This window comes from Equus quagga, chromosome 13, assembly GCF_021613505.1.
Source record: "Equus quagga isolate Etosha38 chromosome 13, UCLA_HA_Equagga_1.0, whole genome shotgun sequence".
NCBI classification, from domain to species: domain Eukaryota; kingdom Metazoa; phylum Chordata; class Mammalia; order Perissodactyla; family Equidae; genus Equus; species Equus quagga.
In genome coordinates this window covers 50,205,213-50,227,917 of record NC_060279.1, presented here as the reverse complement: position 1 = coordinate 50,227,917, position 22,705 = coordinate 50,205,213, and the positions used below count along the sequence as shown (strand labels likewise).

At 39.3% G+C, this 22,705-nt stretch overlaps 1 protein-coding gene across 5 annotated transcripts in view; it reads left to right on the top strand.

Annotated features, from left to right (window-relative positions):
• The window catches only part of RPGRIP1L (RPGRIP1 like), a 102,621-nt gene extending 80,283 nt beyond the window's left edge, over positions 1-22,338 (top strand). For all 5 annotated transcript variants that reach the window (XM_046684006.1, XM_046684005.1, XM_046684003.1 and 2 more), the window contains 4 exons: positions 820-1,003; positions 8,439-8,523; positions 13,804-13,937; positions 16,515-22,338. In XM_046684006.1, coding sequence (XP_046539962.1) covers positions 820-1,003; positions 8,439-8,523; positions 13,804-13,937; positions 16,515-16,627 — 516 coding nt within the window. In that variant the 3' untranslated portion in view covers positions 16,628-22,338. The remainder of the gene's footprint in view (positions 1-819; positions 1,004-8,438; positions 8,524-13,803; positions 13,938-16,514) is intronic.
• The last annotated feature ends 367 nt before the right edge of the window (positions 22,339-22,705 follow it).

The following is a 22,705-nucleotide window of genomic DNA, read 5'->3' as shown; positions in this document are numbered from 1 at the left end:
CACTACACCACCAGGCCAGCCCCATGTGTGGTCTAATTTTTAAGTCATAGTCTATTATTTGTTTTAAATCATTACTCAAAGAAGCATATGTGACTCACATAATAATATCTGTGACACCAGAATGTGTTAAATAAGAATTGAAGTGAAAATTATACAAATATATTTTTTAGTAGTTAATTCTGTAAAAATGATATAAAAAATAAACTGCAAGAAAATATATGTTAAATTAGGTATAAAGTTTATTTCTTTTGTTTGGAAACTTATTACTTATTTAAGGAAACATGTTATGGCAGAATACATAGGAGAATGAACTGTAGTTGCTGCTCTGGTTAATGTGGATTTATATAGCTCATATATTAGCATAATGGCTATAAAGTATTCAACAGGCTTTGATCTCTGAAGAACCAAAACTTTCTCGAGTACTGTAGATTAAATAAAAGCAGTGATAAACATGTACTTCATTACATAGTTTGAAACAGGCTAACTGATACTTGTCATTCTGAACGCAATCGAAGATGAAGATCTCATAATCTCCACTCTTGATAGACTACTAGTGGGGTATTTATAGCTCAGATGTAAATCAGGAGACTATTGCCATGACACTGTTAACTTGAAACCCTGGGGCATTAGAATCTCATTCTCTCTCTCTCTGTCGTGAATAATCTATCATGTGTAACTATACAGTAGTATACAATGCATTCCAAAAAAAGAATCCCTTTGGCCTTCATTTTAAAATTGATAGTGAAAAAGAGTAAAGGATTTTTTGTTCATTTGTTGTATTTGTTTCTTTGTTTTTTTTTTTCTTTGCTTTCTAAACAGCCATCAGAAAAAATTCGGATTGAGATCATAGCTCTAAGCCTTAATGATTCTCGAGTAACCGAGGATGACACTATCCAAAGGCTGTTCATTGAGTGCCGATTCTACAGTCTTCCTGCTGAAGAGACACCTGTGTCGCTTCCAAAACCCAAGAGAGGGCAGTGGGTCTACTATAACTATAGCAATGGTGCGTATGGTTCATTTATAATATAGACCTTTATTTTTGTCTGTCTTATCTGTGAAAGAAGCTGAAAGAACAAAAGGAAAAATTCTCTAATGTTCACGCAAAATCATGGAAGCCTTGTCAGAATAGATTATTAAAAGTCAAAGCTGTAGCATAAGGATTAAGAAATTAAATCTGAAGTAATACTAAAGTTAAGAGAAAACAAAAACAATGTTTCTGGGGGCTGGTCTAATGGCATAGCAGTTAAGTTCATGCACTCTACTCTGGCTGCCCTGAGTCCACCGGTTCAGATCCCGGGCACAGACCTATGCACCACTGTCAAGCCATGCTGTGGCGGGCATCCTACATATAGCGTAGAGAAAGATGAGCATGGATGTTAGCTCAGGGCCAGTCTTCCTCAGCAAAAAGAGGAGGATTGGCAGCGGGTGTTAGCTCAGGGCTAATCTTCCTCAGGAAAAAAAAATGTTTCTGGACGTTCCTGCTATATCATAGTATCAAGAGAATAGTGCCACCTAGGTCTCCAATTGAATTTAATCAAAAAATGTGATATTTCAAGGTGGAAAAATAGTACTCGGTTTTTTAATCATATGATTCAAACAATTCACTGGCCTAATTTTTTCTACCTTTCTGATCAATGTCATTACATAGATGTTTTCATGAGATATATATACATATGTATATTGCCCAGTGTCTGGATGTTCTGGATATTAGTTGAGTGACCTAAGTTCTTACAACGCCTTTTCATTTTTTAGCCCACACATCCATTCATAGGAGCAGGCAGTTTTTCTCTTTTAGGGCTTTCTCTTTCAGCTAGTTGACATGTACGTCTACTGGACCAGTACAGACCCAATAGGCACCCTGTGCATTCTTAGATCAATCAACTTTAAAACGTTCTTAAGAATAGTATGTATCAGTGTAAAACTAGACAGGAGTTAAAGAATCCTATCAAGCTGCCATGTCCTTAAGTTAAAACTACTTATTCAGTTCTCCTAAAGCCCTCTATTAAAACAAACCCTAAAGATGGAATGTGGCATTTATCTTTAGCAAAACAGGCCATCTTATACTAGTTGAACACTAATATTTTTTTCCCACCAGTTTTATAAATTGCAGTTTTATTTCTTTCTTTATTTTTTGGTGAGGAAGAGTCACTCTGAGCTAATGTCTGTTGCCAGTCTTCCTCATTTTTTTTTTTTTTTTTGGCTTGAAGAAGATTAGCCCTGAGCTAACATCTGTGCCAGTCTTCCCCTATTTGGTATGTGGGACACTGCCACAGCACAGCATTGACAAATGGTGTAGATCCACGCCAGGGATCCAAACCTGCAACCCTCAGCCACAGAAGTGGAGCGCACTGGGCTTAACCACTACACCACGGGGCCAGTGTAGTGGTGTATTTTAAGTTGCATTTTAATCAGCATGTATAATCATGCTATTGTACTAGTAGGAGTATCCAGAAATCTGATCTAGTCTTCCCTGTACCCACAATTCTTACTAGTTTTGTGAACTAGAGCAAGATGTTTAAATGTCATGGTTCCCTGTTTTCTTATCTATTAAATAAGGTGCTCTCTAAGATCCCTTGCAGTTCAAATTCTGTAATACCAGGTAGGTCGAAAAATCACATGGGAAGTAAGTAATGTGGTCAGGACAAGGATCTGATTCCTGCTTCCTTTCATTGACTTGATATAACAGAATCATTTCCAAAAATATTTTCTCAGGCTTCCTAGAGATCTTTTAACTGCAAAGTTCTAGAAAAGTAAACCATATCAAAATATTATTAGTAATGAAAGAACTGTTTAGTCAACTAATTGTAATGAAGACACCCCAAGAAAAGAGACAAACCTTCTGGCTGTTGTATTATTCTTTGCAAAGGTCAGGAGTAGAATGTTTCGTTGGACTGACAACAGAATTGTCTTTTAGCAATATACTGTACATTGGGAAACTCGGCCCTGCAGCAGCACAGATGTTTCCGTTTGCTCAAGGAGCGATGCAGGTCGTTCTTTGGATGAGACTGTGACACATGCTCAAGTGTCCTGAATTTTGTACCTTCTCACACGGTTACCTAGGTCTGTTTGGGGCTTTTGGTCAGTTGGTTGGGTGGCATTGGTTTGGGGTTTTTTGTAATTTTTTCCTTTTACTGCAAGATACCCTACTGTCTAATTGGTATTTTAAGAGTTGCTTATGTTTCTAATGAATTCGTCATTTGATAGCAACAAGAAAACCAATAATTTATTAAAAATGAATTCAGTAGAAGTGTTTACTATACCTTTCTTCAGCTTCTATTGCTGCCTTTTGAGATTTGACCATGTAGAATTAAGAATTTTAAGGATATTTATCTAGTGGGTGAGGAGAGGAAGGTACTTTGTGCTTGGAAGCAAAATGATGCTGTTTGAAATCTCTATACTGTGTCATAAAAAACTAAGTCCTGGGTCATTAGCAAATTTGAGAAATAATTAATGTTAACCTTGTAGAAGGTTTTACTTTATTTTTCACTTATGTATGCCACAATGAAATGTTTTTGAATTATTTTATTTGTGTGTCCTTCATTGCAGGAGACGACTCTTGAATCTTTGGTTAATAAGTAACTATCTCATCCAATTATTGTAATGATTTGCCATTTACTTGTTACTTGATGTGAAAAGTCAATATAATATTGCCTTACATCTTCCAAATCTTATTAAATATTAATTAAAGTAATTTTATTTTCAAACTAACTTTTTAATTTAGACAGAAAATTTAAAGGACACTTAGTACATGCTAGCTGCTGTTTGAGCACCATACCAGTCGAGAAGTTAACTGAGCCTCCCAATGATTTTGCCCTGCATTATGACTTAAATCTATTCAAAAGGGATTTGTATGCTGAAGCCTAAATTAGGTACATAAATGAGAAGTTTTTACTAGTGATCCCCAGGATTATTCGTAGCCTAATTCAGTATTTATTAAGAGGTGTTAATACCAGTTTCACCTACAGAAAAATATATCTTCTTAAGGCTACTAACACTGAAAAAAAAATAAAGTTGAATTCACTTGCTAGACATTGGTAGTAAGAACAAAACATTTGTATTTTATCGGGCTTTAAAATTTTGCTTAGAGAATGCTGAGAAAGCAAGAAATTAGTTTGGAAAAAGATAAGATTAATGGGAGGCCTGAAGAATCTTGTCTGGGCTGAATAAAGCCTTGTAGGGAATTGACAATGGGAAGAAGAAAGATTAATGAAATCATCCAGAGTTTTTATGAGACTTATGCAGATCTGGGCCCTTAGTCTCTGAGCACTGAACAGTCTATCTTTTGGAACAATTAAAGTTTAATTCAGAAGATGAAAAGGATGCAGAACTTTAGATTTTGTTACTAATGGGAGGAGAAACCTGGCAAAGATAAGGATTAGGGGGATGATAACACTTTAACACAAACGTTATCTGAGATTCAAGGTTATCAACCCTTTGTAATTAAACCATCTGCATTTCTTACTTCTGCTGGATGACAGTGATAAAGAATATAAGGATTTCTCCAACCTGCAGAAGTGAGGAATATGTTTTTAATGGTAGACTATTTGAGATCAACTCAAGTATTTGGACTACTGGTTCATAACTTTTTTGAGAGACATGCTTTCAGTAAGTTTATGTCAAAATCTATCAAGTCCTAAGCATATGTGATTTCTGATGAGAATGAAAGGTAAATAGCTTAACTTCTGGAGAGTTCTGCTACTTTTTATAATCACCAGAATTGCTTTTTTAAAAGATGTATTTGAAGTTTTGAAATGTAGACTTTTTTTTAACCATCTAGTTTCAGAACATCAAATAGATGTCCTTAGGATCATGACCTAACCAGAGGTGGTCAAAATGTCCCTGTTTCTCACATGTTCAATACAAAAGCGTTCACAGTTCCTGATGCTGTTCAAAAATTGAGCAAAGGAGTGTTGGACTAAACAGCGGTTCTCAATGTGTGGTATCTTGACCAGCAGCAGCAGCAGCTGGGAAGATGTTAGAAATGCAAACTCTCAGGCCCTTCCCTGGACCTAGGGAATCAGAAACTGGGGGTGAGCTCGGTAATCTCATTGTAACAAGCGCTTCAGGGGATTCTGATGCACCTTAAGACTGAGAACCCTTGGGCTAAATTAAAGTGCCCACTGTAGGCCTTGTTTGTGCAAGCAGGAGAGTTGTAGTTGTAACGCGGTACACCTTTGGAGAACTAAGCTTATTGGTAAGTAGCTTGAGTTTTTTTCAAAAAGGAATTTTAAAAAGTGTTTAGCCAAGAGAGTGGTTTAAGGCACCTGGACTGGGTGTATCTAAGCAGTACCCCTTTATGAAGGAGTGAAAGGACAATGAAGTGGCTTCACCTGCTACAGTTAGGGAACGCTTTCTCACGCTCCAGTCTGTGCTAACAACATAGTTGCTGATTAAACAGCAGGAAAAGTTTTGGCTTCATATGGAAGCTGTGGAGGCAGACATCACTGGATTCAAATTCTGGCTCTGCCACCTTCCAGCTAGATGACCTTGGGCAAACTACTTACCTTCTCTGGGTCTGTTTAATCATCTGTAAAATGTGAGTTAGCATGGTTCTTAACACATATGATTGCAGTAAGAGAAATATTGAGTGTAGTTCCTAGTTCATAAACATCACTCAATAAATGGTGGCTCTCACAATTTTTACCTTTGTTAAAAGAATAGGAGATACAGTGTGCTGGCCAACTGGATGAAGCAGAAGCAGAAGGTGTCCCAACTATACCATCTTTTACCAATTTCAATGGTAAAGATGTTGCAAAAAAGTTAAACATAGAATTACTATATGATATAGCAATCCCACTTCTGGATATATACCCAAAAGAATTGAAAGCAAGGACTCTGAACCCATGTTCACAGCAGCATTATTCATAATAGCCAAAATGTGGAAACAACCCAAATGTCCACCAACAGACAAATGGATAAACAAAACTTGTTTTGTTTACAAAACACATATTCAATGGAAAATTATTCAGTCTTAAAAAGGAATGAAATTCTGATACCTGCCATGGATGAACCTTGAAACATTATGCTAAGTGAAATAAACCAGATGCAAAAGGACATTTATATGAGGCACTTAGAATCGTTAAATTCGTAGAGACAGAAAATAGAGTAGTGGTTACCAGGGACTGGGGTGAGTGGAAAGTTACTGTTTAATGGGTAGAGTTTCAGTTTGGGCTGGTGAAGAAGTTCTGGAGACGGGTAGTGGTAATGGTTGCACAACAGTATGAATGTAATTAATGTCTCCGAACTGTATGGTTAAAATGGTAAATTTTAAGTTATGTATATTTTACTACATTAAAAGTTTTTCAAGCTACTAGGATTCATCAGAACTGGTCTGGTTTAATTGAAAGACTATTTGGATGCTAGACTCTGAATTCAGTCTTTTTTTTTTTAAAGATTTTTTTATTTTTTCCTTTTTCTCCCCAAAGGCCCCTGGTACATAGTTGTGTATTTTCACTTGTGGGTCCTTCTAGTTGTGGCATGTGGGATGCTGCCTCAGCATGGCTTGAGGAACGGTGCCATGTCCGTGCCCAGGACTCGAACCGGCGAAACCCCGGGCCGCCAGAGCAGAGTGTGAGAACTTAACCACTCAGCCACGGGCCGGCCCCCAGTCTTTTCTTTTTAATCATTAAGATTACCTTTGTCTTCAAACAATGTAGACCATTGTACTTAACAATACTGTATTGCATATATGAAAGTTTCTAAGAAAGTAATTCTTGAGTTCTTATCACAAGAAAAAAGAAATTGTAACTATGTGAGGTGACGGAACTAAACTTATTGTAGTGATCATTTCACAATATATTCATATATCAAATCATTATGTTGTATACCTAAAACTAATACAGTATTATGTTTCATTTATATTTCAATAAAATTGGGAAAAAATTACCGAAAGAATTATCACAAAAAAACAATGTAGACCATTATGGCTTAAAAAGCTGTAGAACTCTGAAGTTAAAGAGGATATGGCCTACCATGTCTTGAATTGGTGATTAACAGCAAAAACAAAACATTCCCATTTGAAAAAAAAATTTTCCATTTAGCTTGATGTACTGGTGCCCAAAATGAGGTACATCTCTCAGCATTAGTGGAACTCATCTATCAGCATCTGTAAGCATGACTTTTTAACATTGATAAGTAAAACACTACATTTACAAAAAAAATCTGAACCCATTGCGTTTTTTGATTCCTGTAAATCTCAGTAACCTGTATAAATAGTCATATTTACTAATCTGGCATCGTGCAAAGAGCAGTAAGCTGAGAGTGGCTGTTTGCCCTTGGTTTTTACTGCTCTTAAACCTTACCCTACACAGACCCCTTTGTGTCTCCCACCCAGTGTGCCTAACTTGGTGCCCAGCACATCTTTGCCCTCAGTTAATATTTGCTCAACTGAGTCAAGCGATTAAATGAGTCAGTCACATCGTAATTTGAGATTGAACTGCACTGTCCAGGGAAACATTCTCAGTGTGAAATGTCTGCTCCCAGTGGGGCCTGGCTGTAGAATTGTCCTGGCACCTTTCACCCTTCCTGTAGTTTTGATCAGGGATTATCTCTAAGTTGAGATCTGGTCACAGGGGAGCCTTTACCTCCCAAAGGGCATGTGAAGAATAAATGTCTTCAGGAGCTAAGGTGTGACCAAAAGGCTGCTGAGCTGAGAAAAAGTCATCAGGATGAGAGTGGGAATGTTCACACTCAGTTGCCATTTTCCCGAAGTGCAGACACTTATTTACAGTTTCAGGTCTCTTTCTGGTTTCAAGTATGTTCTTTCTGGTGAGACTTTAGATCAGTTATCCAATCTCCATTTCAGATAAGTCAAGTCTGGCCACATTCCTGCATGCCAGCATGTACCTTGAAAAACCAAAGACAAACTCCACACCCTGAAAAGCCTCTCTCTCCCTTCCTCTGTGTTTCTCTCCTGTTCCCCCAACCCGAACACCACAGACGTCAGCCTGTGGGTTTCCTCAGCCCAATACACCAGATGCCTCTTTGATTGCATGTTGTGGCAGGAGAGAAGGATTAAATTACCCAGGCTGTCAGGAAGGACAAGCTCTCTGCCATACATTATCATTATCACTCGCTTCTTGGGTGAAGGAAAACGCAGTAAATCCCTCAAATACAAAGCAATAAAGATTGCTGGCTTTTACTGTCATGACTGCCAGTGCCATTAACAGGCAGTGACAGCAGTGTGGCCCTCTTAGATGTTGCTTGTATCTTTTCTGACAGTGTGCACATAAACCTGCCAGTGACATGACATCAGATCACATGACTCTTCAGATTTGATTCTGATTTCCAGAGCCACTTTCTTTTCCCAGATGTACAAGTGAGGTGGCATGAGTTGAGTCTCTAAAAACAGGTATTTATACAAATACAGAGTGGCACTAATGTAGCATATTCCTGAGTGACTTCCTTTTGTGATTTCTTTTTTTTTTTTTTTGGTATAGTGATCTGCGTGGATAAAGAAAACAACCAAGCAAAGAGAGACATCCTAAAAGCTGTACTACTAAAACAAGAGATGCCTAATAGAAGGTACATTTAAGTATCTAAATTATCTGATGGTTTCTATAAAGATCTCTGTAGCGTGGTGTGGTGAAAAACAGCACAAGATGAGGACTCAGAACACCTGACTTCCCTGAGTCACTCTGTGTCCTGGAATGAGTGTGTGACCTCTCCGGGTCTCTTTCCTCCTAGGAATATAGGAGCCCTGCCTCTCATGCAGGTCACTGTAAAGAGCCTATTAAGTGCTTTGCAAATCAAAAGACTGCACAGTGTATCTAAAGTATTCTGTTGCCGTTCAGGTGTAACCGCACAGAGCTTAACAGGTGGGTGCAAAGAGGGCGCACACTGGAGTCAGATGGCCTACGGATGAAGCCTTGTTCTATCACACACTAGCTGTCTGACCTCAGACAACAACCCTGTGCCTCATTGTCTCCATCTGTACAATGGAGATACTACTACCGTATAGGCTTGTTGTGAAGATGAAATGGGATAGTTTACGTAAGATGGATAGAATGCACGTAGTAAGTGCACAGTGTTAATTGTGACCATTACTGTAAGTAGTGGTAATGTTAATATTAGTAGTTGTGAAAGCTTGTCAGCCTTCCAGACTAATTTTTACCTTGCTATTGTTGAATAATTCATCATTTCATGTTATTTTCTGAGTGCATTTTTTTTTCCAAATTTGAACAGGACACCCTGTAGTTCTGGTTCAGTAGAGAAATTATACCTGTTTGAGAAGGAAAAAACCTGATCTAGTAAGTCTGTGCTTTCATGTGAGCTCCCTCGGTTCGGTCTGAGGGATTATCTGAGTGCTGCCCGTTACCCCGAGCTGGGTTCCAACCACACTCCTTGCTAGCTCTCCCCCTTGGCCCATGTGGACCCTGCATCTCTCAGTTGTCCTCTTCTCCTTGCCTTTATGGCCCAGAGGAAACAGCCTCTCGCTGCCTTAAAAATGGAGCTTGCCCCAGCACCTTAGAAAGAGACTCGTGTTCTTTCCTTTCCTAGAGGTCATGAAGTAAGTGTTAAAGATGTTACATTTTTCAGCAGAGCTTCCAAACTAGCATTTGATCTTCTGTTTCAAGAAAGGAGACTGGAATCCTTAGCTTTAGGATCTGAAGGTAGCTTTTGCATTAACTCCTCGTATGTATATCGTTTCTCTGGATCTCAGTTCTGAAGGAGGGTTGGTGCAACCCTGTTAATTAGCCTGAGGTCCTGTTTTTCCCAGGATGGCAGATAATCACCTAGGTTTTACTTACTTATTTTGTATACTTCGGCTTCTTTCAAGGCCCCTCAAATACCACCAGTCCCCCAGGGTTATCCCAGGTCACCAGTGATTAAACAGCACTGACCATGTCCTCTGCTTCTCTGTGGTCAACAAGCTGGGTCATCGCTGGCCCGGACTGAGCTCTGTTCCCGTGGACAACCCTGGGCTGGACCCACCAGTCCGTTCAGTCATATTCGCCTACCTCTGTGTCCACTTTGTTTCCGGAATGTTGGAACATATTATAAGTAGCACTCCTCATCGGGGAGAGCAATTTTGTTTCCTTAAAAGTGTGTATTTTTTAAAAAGCCGATTCTTCTTTAATCTTAGACCTGCCTTTCCTTAGAAGACCTACTTATCTGTACCAAAACAGTTCTAAAAATAAAAAAAAGTCCACAGTAATTGTAATGACTCCTACTCTCCCATCATTGTTTCTCTGAAAAACCTCTAAATGCCCTACAGAGACACAAACGTTTATGTCATTCTTGAGAGAAACCAAGAGAGGTGTTGCAGGTGTAGACAGACTGAGTCAGGGCTGCTGACAGCTGCGTGAAGGCTGAGTGTGGCCGGCTCCTCTGACTACCAGGGAGGGACAGGGCCGTGGTGGCAAAAGCCGGGTCCCGCTTTCCTCTCCTGACAGTATCGTTTTCTTAAGGGGAAAAAGGGGAGTTTACATTTACATTTTTCCACAACCAAAAGAGAGTTGTCATCCAGGAAACGTTCTCACCTCTCTGAAGTACTCGGAGGTCATATTACTTCAAGTACCTACCAGTTTCTAAGAATTTGTTTTCTCAGACAGCAACCCTCTTGATTATTGGTGATAACTTACAAAGGCATGGTTAGAGCAGTTTGGCCCATCTTCCCTGACGTGCGTAAGATCACATACATTGTATAATGAGTTATATAGTACCTTTGCATCCTGCCCCAGGCTACATTTGCAAACATACAAGTGTCAACTTAAAAGGGTGGCAACACACTGAAATAGGACTTTAAAATGTATTTATTTGAAGCCATGGTTTTGACACTGACTTAAGGTTCCTTTTTGGTTTCATTTCTTCTCTTTAATGCTGTAATATTGAGCACATCTAACGTAACCGTCAGCATTTAATATGCAAAACTCACATGTGACCCATAGGCTCTTCTGTCCTGTTTCGTATAAAAATGAATTATTTCAGAATGAGAAGAGACTCAGAAGTCATGTTGAATGACTTAAGGAGTTTTAGCGCCTTCTGATTTCCTAAATAACAGCAAGTGACATTTGAGGTCTGGATCTTCAGGCCCAGCCCAAGGCCTGCCTTCCACAGAGGAGCCAGCCTTCAATAAGGACTTCCTTTTTGCAGTTCACAGAGTAACTCGACAAATACTTCTGATCCAGGGCCAGCCGGATGGCACAGCGGTTAAGTTCCCATGCTCCACTTCAGTGGCCCAGGTTCACTGGTTCAGACCCCGGGCACTGACCTACACGCTGCTCATCAAGCTGTGCTGCGGTGATGTCCCACGTATAAAGTAGAGGAAGATGAGTATGGATGTGAGCTCAGGGCCAGTCTTCCTCAGCAAAAAGAGGAGAATTGGTGGCAGATGTTAGCTCAGGGCTAATCTGCCTCAAAAAAAAAAAATTAGGAAAAAATATATATTTCTGATCCCCTACATGAGTATCAGAAGCTAAAATGGTAAAGAAGGTGAAGTCTCTGCCCTCGTGGAGTTTACATCTGAGGAAGACAGACAACAAGTAAACAAATCAACCAATTGCATATTACAAGAAGTACTAAGAGAAACTTAAACATGTTGCTAAAATAGAAAATAACGGTGAAGGTGAACCTGAGGAGGTGACATTTAAGCTGGTTAGTGAAGGATGAGAGGACCCAGTCAAGTCGTGAGTAGCCCAAGGCAGGTCATCCCAGGTGGAGGGGATCCCGCGTGCAGGAACACGGAGAGGGTGTTTCCGGGCTGGGCAGTGCATTAGCAAGGCCAGGGCTCGCTGAGACATGGAGAGGCAGACAAGGAGCAGGAGCGGCTGTGCGGCTCTTGCTGTTTCTGCCTCCACTCGGGTTCTTGGCGTCTACCCCACGTGTACATCCTCAGACTAGACTGTGGGCTCTTCCGGACAAGAAAGGACGTTTCACCTTTTTGTTTCAGGGGGTTAAAGGTAAGATATAAGACGTGTCTGTGTGTGTCTGTGTATGGACAGTTTATCCCGAGCCAAACTGTAGTTTTTAAATTATTTTAGTGTACCTTCCTCCCTTTTTAGCTTAACTTTATAGTTTTTTAATTTTGTATTTGACATCTCATTTTGTTCTCTATAGAATTTAAAGCCAGAAATATTGCATTTTTTCCAGCCCTTTCTCTGGCAGTTAGAAGTTTTTTTCCTTTTTGTCTCAGAATTCTCATATATTCAGTGGAGTAGTAGTCTCATTTGTAAAGTGATACAGATGTGATCCTTAGATGTGAGACATCATAGAAGGGTAACACTTAACCTTATTGTTACAGTCCGTGCAGCCTCTGCCTTTTCTGTAAGTCTCGTGGATGTAAAATGTGTATCAAATATCACTTTTAATTCTTCCAAGCGTATTCATTTTAAGACAATTTCTTCCATCATCGTTCTTCTTGTTTAAGTGAGTGGTATAGTCATTGCATAATTTGGAAATCTCAGTTTTCAATTGAAACAAGCCTTTTCCATGCCTTGTTTTTCTCTCCCCTTAGAAATGCAGACGCTTAAGCAGCTCTATGTAGATGAAAATAGTAATTATAAAAAGAGCATTTACTCAGTGCTTACTTAGTATGTTCCAGGCACTGTTTACATGTATCATCTCATTTGATGCTCTCAAGAGCCCTATAAGATAGGTATAATTATCCTCATTCTACGGATAAGGAGACTGAGATCAGAGAGGTTAAGTAATTTGTCCACAGTCACACAGCTAATAAGTAGGGAAGCAGAAATTTGAACCCAGAATGGATCCCTTAACAACTCCATCTTAATCCTTCTGTTTTATATATCATATAAAATATCCATCTTATCTACTTGCAGACCAGGATCTGCACTCTTTACAATTATTTTGTGAATAGGTATTACCTTTGGTTTCAACTTAAGGGATTTCTATTTCTAATCAAAATCTATTGCTAGCTAAAAACAAGGACTTAAATGAAATGTTGAATACTTACTTTCAGCAAATTAGTTAAAAATAGTGTCATGGTTACCTATCAGCACTTGGAAAAGAATTTATTTGTGCATATTTTTCAAGGCATGATTTCTCAGAGACTTAGATTTTTATCTAAGAAACAAGTTTCTTGCTTTGTTTCTGATTTCGGATGGATACATTTTGAAAATGGTCAAAATGGTAGTTTCCAAGCATCCATGGTTTCAACTCTGCTGCCAAGACGTATCAAAAGAGTGCTTAACTGTAAATTCCTGTCATTCGGTCAGTCCAAGTGTGTTTGGCCTCAACACAAGCCACTAATTCAAATCAGTTCCATCAGAACCCTACCATTATGTGTCTAAAAGTAAAATAAAGCTTGGATGCTATGACTGTAAGTTCAAAGACTGCTAAAGTAACACAGACCTTTCCTATAGCTGTCGGGCAGAGCTGCAACGTTGATCTCACGTTAATCTCTGCATTTTATGGAACACAGACAGTTGGTTCAGTTGCTTAGTTGCAACTCCAAAGTCGTACTTTTCTGTAGAAAATGTTGCATTTCTATTGAAAATGCTGCCCTAACCTCCATGGTCTTTTTTCACTTGATCCCTTTAGCCTTAAAAGTAGATCTGTCAACATATGACCAGAAATTGTGTAATAGAGTGAACAGCTGGTTCTTCTCTTCGCCTGGTAATTAATTCGCTCAGATTCTAGAGATTAATGTCCGTTTGAAGGCTGAGTGTGCTGTAATAATTCTAGTAGTTCGTATCACAGCTTATCTAACCTAATGGAATGTTTTATTGGAATAATTGGAAACTTTGAGATTTCATACTTAGTGATAAAAACCTATTTGGGCGTTTTGTTTCGGCGTGATTTTTCTCACTCTGTGGTGATTTTCTCTGGTCTTTCCCTTCTCAGCATTCGCTTCACTGTGGTCAGCGACCCTCCAGAGGACGAGCAGGATCTGGAGTGTGAGGACATCGGCATTGCTCACGTCGACCTCGCTGACATGTTTCAGGAGGGGAGAGACATCATCGAGCAAAACATCGACGGTATGGGGGGACGTATTGCTCAGTTTGTACAAGCAACATCGGCTGAAATCCACCTGCTTTATTAGAACCTGTTTGCTGGCTGCAAGGATGTTGAGTCACACATTAGTTGAATCTTTTGCAACTCAAGCTGACTTTTTGTTGAAACTGGAAGCCTCTCCCTGCGCCCCTCTTCTGCCCTCCCCCTCTGCCTGCCTTCGAATCAACAGAAATTTAAAAACAATTAACTACATTTCAGAAGGAATTACGCGTTTTGTTAGTAGTGGGTGTGTATGTGACAAAAATTCAGCCCTTGGATTTTTTAATGTTGTTTATGGAAACCTCATGCTCACAGCCTTCTTCCAGCTAAGGCGTCTTGTTCTGAGTGATCGTTGTAGTGTCTTGGGCAAGGCTTCAGTGTCATTCAGTGTACAAGCCAGTGATATAGTCACTGCAAATAACTCTGAATAATTTTGGTCACTTGTTTCCCACCAGGATTGAGGAAGGAGTAAGGGATTCCTGACAAAATGCTCTCTCCTCAATTTTCACCTCACCAGGTGCAAGTCTCAACAATGCTCAATCTACCTTCTATTCTTGTGTAACGTGTTCAGAGTGTGCTGAAGGAATTATACTTCATGACTCGCACTTTTAAAATCATAATCGGGGTGGCCTGGGCCGTACAGTCGGCCCTCCATATCCACGGGTCTCGCATCCTCAGGCGGCCAGCTGCAGATTGAAAGGCCTGCGATGGTTGCGTCTGTACTGAAGATGTACAGACTTTTTTTCTTGTCATTATTCCTTAAACAATACAGTGTAACAACTATTGCATAGCATTTACTTTGTGCTAGGTACTGTAAGTAATCTAGAGATGATTTAAAGGAGGACGTGCATAGGTTATATGCAAGTACTACACCATCTTATATAAGGGACTTGAGCATCGTGGATTTGGGTATCCGTGGGCGTTCCTGAAACCAGTCCGCCACAGCTACCAAGGGTAAACTGTACACAATAAATGAAGAAATGAGGCTAAGTCCTAGTCTCATTTGTTGCATTAGCAGAGCCATCTCTGGGGAAATGTACCTGGTTTATTTACTCATGTATTCATTCATTCTTAACTGAGCACCTCTTAAGTGCCAGTCGCTCTGCTTACCCCATAGGGCTTCATGAACCACGTGGTTCATATGTCAGGGCTGCTTGACCTGGATGTGTGTCAAGTGCTCAAAAGTCAGATCAAGCCAAATAATTAACCAAATTAGACCAAATGACCAAATTAGAAACCTGATCTGGGAAATCTTTATAAACTACATCTATCCAACTCCACAACTTTGTTTGGCAAGCACAAAAGAAAAAGATGAGATTAAATATTACCCTAAACTCTATTAAAGATACCCAGAACCGAGAGAATCTGATGCAAATAGCCATAATTACCTATGCTTTATAGTCTTAATCTTTTCTCCAGTCAGTTCTGTTTAGCAACCCATCTTGTCACTCTGCAAGACCACTTATGACCATACTGGTCTGACAGAGACAGCTATTGTGGCCTGTGTTTTGGGAAAGAGTCAAAAATTAAACGCTGGTCAGGTCAGGATCTTAATGCTTTGTTCTGTGCCAGACATAGAAGTGAGAAGTCCCAGAGAATAGATGAAAATTCAGGGGAATGAGGTGGAGACCACTTAAGCCCCTGCAACCTCCCTGCCTGCTCTTTTCTCCACCTGTCTGTGTGTACCAAGTTTTGTTTGAACATTTTCTTAGAGATAATCTTGGAATTAAACTCACACACACACTAAAAGTTCGGGGGAAACCACAAGAAATATAAACAGGAAACTATGTGGACTCCTAAGTGCTGTCAAACTAACAAAGTTCAGGACTCTGGCCTTGAGTCACTAGCAAGCATCATTGTCCACAGAGGGACAGAGTCCCAGGTTCTGAATCAGCATCCTGTCTGGACCCCACCACTGAGCTCAGAGAAGCCCCAAGGCTTCCGCCAGTCTGCTTTGGGTACACCACTGAAAGCTGTGGCCCCCTTCCAAGGAGAGCCCACATACACTCAAAATTCTGTATCTACTTACCTTCAGCCTCAGTTCGTGGACCCTCAGAGTCAATCGACAGAACTTAACATTCCTAAATCTACCGTTTTAACGTTTTCTAAATTCACATATAATCTGTTTTAAATGGAATGCTTCCTTAGAAAGATAAATAACAATCCAAATTACGATCAGGTACCAAATTTGCTAACACTATATATTAGAACAAATTCTTCATTATCGTATCTTGATCTCTTTTAGACTTTTTATTTCTTTCTAGCTTAGAAATTCTGATTCTGCATAGGACTCATTCTCCTGTAGCCTTTCTAGTAGATAAACTTCAGGATTAGATCATTCATTTTAGCTCTATAAGCAATATGTATACATACATGCAGTACATCTGAAACAAGTATCTTCATACACACGCCACAAGCTTGAATTTCTGGATTTCTGAGATGCCACTGAACCTTGAACTTTGATAGAGCTGTTTTCCTCTTCTCAACTACTGTTTCAGCTAACCTATCTGAAGAAGACTCTGTTGAATGCTATTAACGCTTTTCTGTTATTTTCTCCCTAGTTTTTGATGCACGAGCAGATGGTGGAGGTATTGGCAAGCTGAAGGTAACGGTCGAAGCGCTCCGTGCTCTGCGGTCTGTCTACGAGCAATACAGAGATGACTTGGAGGCTTGAAGGAAACTGCTCCAGAGGCATCTCCTACTCCTGAGTAAATGCGCACATGAAAGCTCTTAGACGAGGTTTTTGTAATTACTCTGTTGTATATAATCTATAATTCATGGGAAGTTGGGAGGGGGGAGGCCTGGGAGTGAAGTGTTCAAGTTTTGTATACTTTTTCATTTGTTTATTTTCCTATTCCCTCCTTCCCTTGACTGCCACCCTCAGGACTTAAGTTCTCCACAATGGGCAACACCCTCTCAATAATTTATGCCTACATGATAGCAGGAGAAAGTCGATTTGCATTTTCAACACTTCCTTATGAAGAACTGAAATGCAATTCCCATTTTTATTTTTTAATAAGCAAAAAGCATAAATCTGAGAAAACCTATGAAAAAGAAATACTTTTATGTTATCCCTAATCGTCCCACTAAATGGAATGCCTATGATTAGCCTCATTAAGAGTTTTAGACTGTGAAGATTTTATTAGAAGCAATATATGAAAATTACTTGGATTAATGTGTTAATCTTCCTCTTTAAAATGCTAATATCCATTTTATGCACATTAAAGCTCAGTATGCATTCCTTTGATGCATGCAGTTTCTATCAATTAAATATAAAGAATAAGACTTGGTACCAACTTATTAAATTACTGCAAGTTTTTTGGGTGTTTTTCTTAAAAATTAACAGTTCTTAGGTTTTTTCCCTTAAAAATTACACTTCTTCCTACTTGTATTATTTTCATGTATTTGTAATGGTGATATGGGATCCAGGGGTGTGTGTATATAAAGAGGAGGTAGATACATATATATGCATGAAATTTACACTTTGAAAACTTAGCTTATGACATAGAAAGGAATTATTCAAAGTATGGCTCAAATTCTGATATGCTTAGTTAGACCTGAAAGGAGTATCTTTTTATCATTTTTTAAATTTACATCAAGCTTGTACAATGCTGGGGTGTATCTGGATAACCAGGTCCTCAAAAAGAGCTCAGAAAGTTAATTTTCTGGCTTTTACTCAGTCTCACTGAAGGATTTAATTGATATTTTTAATGGAGCTGTGAGTCAGTGCTGCAAAGGAATTGTCTCTAGAGGCCTAGGATATAATGCATTTCCTTTTTTAATTTACTTTTTTATTTGTCATTTTCTTCAAAGGATTTTTATAGGCTGTGGGTTTTCACTGTTTGCAAACAGGCTATGTTCCTTCTTAAGCATATGTAAAGTATTCAGGGAGATAAGTAATTTATTAAAATCTACCTAATTTGCCGTGATATATTAAATCTCTGCTTCAGTGATCACAGACCATTTCATTTAGAGAATTAGGCATTCCCTCTTTGTGTGATTAAAGCTCTGGAAAATGAGTTCTTTGCTCCTATTTGTGAACATTCAAAGCCTGCTAATGGCAAGAAGATGGAATAGATTATGAGACAATTCATTACAGTTCAACAGAAAAAAAAAAAGCTATAATGCAAAAATGCAAGTATGAATATCTGCATATAGTTTGAACCATCTGTGCTCTAATGGCTTCAATAATGACTCTCATCTTTAGGGGGCTTTGAAATGACGTCCGTACAATATTAATTTGTTGATGTACATTGTGGGACCACTAGAGGATGATCTGACCAGAGAAATCTATAAATTCTGTCTCTACCATTGGGCCTCCCTGTCTGGGGCCCGCCATCTCCAAGAAGGATCTTGCTCTCATCAAACTCTGCAAATCTTCCTAACAACTCATTCCTCTGGAACCTTCTAGAGACCACAAACATCTGCAGACTAAACCTCTCCAAACCTAGTAAACAGCCACATGTTTGTTGTCACTTCAGCTGGCTCTGCGCTCGTCTCTTTGGCCTCTCTTTCTAGCTGTCTTTGGCTTCGTGCAGTTACAGTGTCATTAAGGCCATAACATTCCCTGCAGTCATTTAAAGCCGCCGGTTCTGCCCTGGGCTGGACTGAGTGGTTTTGAGACATTTATTGTGGTATTCTCCCAGGAGGCTTGTGTTATTGTTTTATAATGTTACATCCCAAACTAAATGCTCTTTCTGCAGGGAGAAAAGCCGGATTGTGCTGACTTCTTATGATCTCTAAGTGGAAAGGGGAAGTTTTTATTAGAAAACTCCTGAGATCCAGTCAGCTGTGTGGAGTGTCTATCTCAGATAAATTAGAGAATTAGCCATGTTCCTGTCACATTCATGTTTAACAGAATAGATTATTAAAGATTCCTTTCCTAGTTTTAAAATACTTGCAAACTACGTAAACTTTCACAAAACTCATTTTGTAAGTAATTGAATAGCTGCTGACACATTTTGAAGTGGATAATTGGTATTGAATGCTATCATGTGGAAGCTTCACTTGGGTTTCAGAATCTGTCCAGGAATAGTTTTTGTTTTGTCTTGTGTTGACCAGAGTTCAGTGAAAAGTTCATCCCCTTTTGGATTACAGAGCAGTGGTTCTCTCTTGATGAGCTGAGTCTGGGCCGTTAAATGTGGCCTGGGGGCAGGGGGTGCCAACAGTGGCCTTGCTGCACAAGTACGCCAACTTAAGGTATGCTTGTGTGAACTGACAGCTCCTGGTTAAACCTACACAGTGCTCTCAGCACTTTTTTGAACTGTAATGCTTTTAGTTTGGGAATATAAATAGAGACGTGATGTGGTATGTGGGAGAGTGTATTTTACATGTTTTTTTGCCTACTGTAGTAGAAATGTTCGCTTCCCAGCCAGTCATGAGAGGCAGTTGACAAAAATAAGTTTCATGGTTTACAGTGTGGTTTACATACAGAACATTTCTCTTCACTCTCAGTTTCAACATATTTTCTAAATTATGGTTTATTACCGTTTAACTTAAATTAGTTTTTTTAAGAATAAATAGAGAATATATTTAATCAAATAAAGAACAGCCACGTTGAAATTCTGCTGTTCCTGCCAGTCATTTGGTACCACAAAACACAAACAATTTCTGCGTGTTGTGAAGAAGCGCAGGCTGAGGAGGGGCCTGTGACTGGGGAGGCTCTGCGTGCACCCATGTTCCCGCAACAAAACATAAATTATTGTAGTAATCTGACATCAAGAGCTGTGACAGTGAAAACCACTTCTTACACATGTTCTAACAAGAATCTGATTAACGTTTTTGTGGATGTGGAAAATAGCTTTTTTTAGTCAAACTGGCACTATTGCTGAATTTAGAATGATTTCCTTATGCACTAGATAGCAAAATGTGAATCATGTCTGTGAAAACACATGAGAATAAAATGTCATCTTTGTGTAGCAGAAAACAACCAGGAGAGAGCTTTTGGGACATAAAATTATCAAGTGATTGACAATATCAAGATGATAATTCACCCCAGCTACGAGAGCACATTTCGGTAAGTCACCCGTGCCTGCGGGCCTCTGACTACCTTAACAAAGAAAGACTAAACCCGTGATTTATTATAGACTGGGCAACATGCCGAATTAGATCCTTGAATGGGAGCAAACACAGCTTTACATCCTTTTGTTCAGAACAAAAACAACCTCCAGGTCAACCAGAAAGCTAAAAAGTATCAGAGCTGTAGAAACAACTGTTTTAAAACTGAAAATAAAGAATTAGAAAACATCTCCTCATCCCTAATCGCTTTTATCCAGCAAGATAGAATTTTCCCTTCCATTTCAAAGCGCCGCCAGCGGACTGCGCCTTACACTCTAACCTCCTGGGAAAGTGGGCCCACCTTCCTGGTATTGTTACGCCTTTTCTGCTTGCCCTTTCGTTTTCCATATAGCATTGCCTAACATATTAAACCATGTTTTTCAGAAGAAAAATCCAGTTCTCTCAGAACGTGGCCTCTTTCCTGAGGTGGACACCTTTGGGCCTTTCTCCTGCCTTTGTCGCTTCTCACTCTTTATTGAGAGTCGCCGTTCTCATCTCTGTAACAGCACCGCCTCTCTCTTCACTGAATGCCAGTAGTTTCCAAATTTGTCATCTTGACATTTCTGTCATCTGTTCTCTTCACAGCTATTTTCAACGGACCATCCCCTCCTGCCGGTCTGTCCCCCTACTCAATTTTAATGAAAGCACATTTTTTTCCTTCCTCTTTTCTTGGTGCTACAGCCACTTCTTTAGATGCCAGCATCTGTGAGAGCTCCAAAGCTTTCCCAAAATGTTCTTTTGCGTTAACACTCTTCTTCATTTGACATGACAGGGGCACTCTTGGCCATTATGAAATTAAGGGGAAACAGCAAGCTAATTTTTGTATCTCTGCTTCTTGTACCTTTTTACAGTGAAGTAACAGAGGCTATAATTCAGAAAGCTCTCAGGAATCACTGGTAAGGAGCTGAAGCATAAGAATTTTTTTTAAACTTTAAGGAAATGTGTCATTAAAGTCAAGCTTTATTTGGTGTAAATATGTTTTTTTTGTAGCTACATGTCATCATTAACAATAGGGAAAATAAAGGAAATTTTAGAAGAAAAATTGAGACTACATAAAACCTAGAGGTTGGGATATTTTTCTAATCAAGGGATGAAAGACAAACTATAAAACAAGAGATAGATGTATTGAGTATGTAAACATTAAGGCAGGGTAACAGTTTTAATATCAGACAAAATAGAATTCAAAATGGAAAACAAGGGACAAAGAAGGACATTTTATACAGGTAAAGGACATTTTACACAGGTCAGAGATACAATGACCTTGAACACATATATATATACCTAACAGGATAGCCTCAAAATACATGAAACAACAACTGACTGACAGAACTATGGGCAAAATACTGTGGGTACATCAATTTATAGTAGATTTTAACTCTCAGAGAGTGATAGATCAAAAAATTAAAAGTCTAGAAGATTTGGTTAATATGATCACTAAACTCAAATGAGTATAGAATGCACATGGAACATTCAAAGAAAAATCTACCATGTACTCAGTCACAAGGGAACTCTCAATTTCCAAAGACTCGAAATCTTAAAGACTGTTTCCCTAAGCAAAATGCAGTGAAATTAGAAATCAGTAGTAAAAGAATAGCTAAAAAATAATCTTATCTAAAAGTTCAAAATATGTATTATTTTTCTGGATTCCAATAGGACAAGAAATAACCCACTCCTGCAACATAACTAGGAGACAAAATTCTACACACTTCACTTTATGTGTCAGTAGGAGAAATAAACATCAGCTCAAATGCCTGCACTAGAGGGAGAGCAAGGCGAGGGTTAAACATAAGAGAGAGGAGCATGTGACAGGGTTCTGGTGGTGGTAGAACACAGAAAATGTCAACTAAGGTTCCCCCAAAGAAGAAGTCCACTCTGCGTGGGGAATACTGAAAACAAGTCTGAGGCCTGGTGGATGAGAGTACTGGCTACCGGGAGGTGAAAGGATGGGCTTGGAAAGGGCCTAGGACCAGAGGTAGCAGCCTTGGAAAGACAGCTCTTCTGAAAGAGAAGGGGGCATTTTGGAAGGGGAGGTTTCCCTGGGAGACGTGGTAGTGAAATCAAAGAAGGAACCAGCTGAAACTGTGCGCCCCAGAGAAACAAGACAGTAGCATTAAATGGTATCAATATCAATAAAAAGAGCTCATTTATTAAGAAACCTTGTAAGCTACCCAAACCCCTCCTCCACCCATATGATTATATGCCCCAGCTGGTCCAGGAAAATCCAATACAGATAAGTTCTAATTTTAAAAAAAAATCCCGGGACCCGTTCTGTGGCACCATGGTTAAGTTCGCGCGCTCCTCTTTGGTGGCCCAGGGTTTGCCAGTTCAGATCCTGGGCCTAGCACCACTCCTCAAGCCATCCTGAGGTGGCATACCACATAGAATAACTAGAAGGACCTCCAACTAGGATATACAACTAAGTACTGGGGATTTGGAAAGGAAAAAAAAGAATCCTGCATCCATATTCCATAAGAAAACAAAATGAGAATCAAAACTTTTCAGCACGACGGAATTCTACCTTAGTAATGGTGAATTTGGTGGTTTGGACCACCCTTTCTGTTAAGAACAACTAGAAAAGCTGACTTAATACACACACACACCCAAATTTTATATATATCTCTCTCAAGTGTTTGAAAACATCTAAATATCACCAGCTACTTAGGCTGTAAGAAATGACAGGAACAAGTTCTGGGAA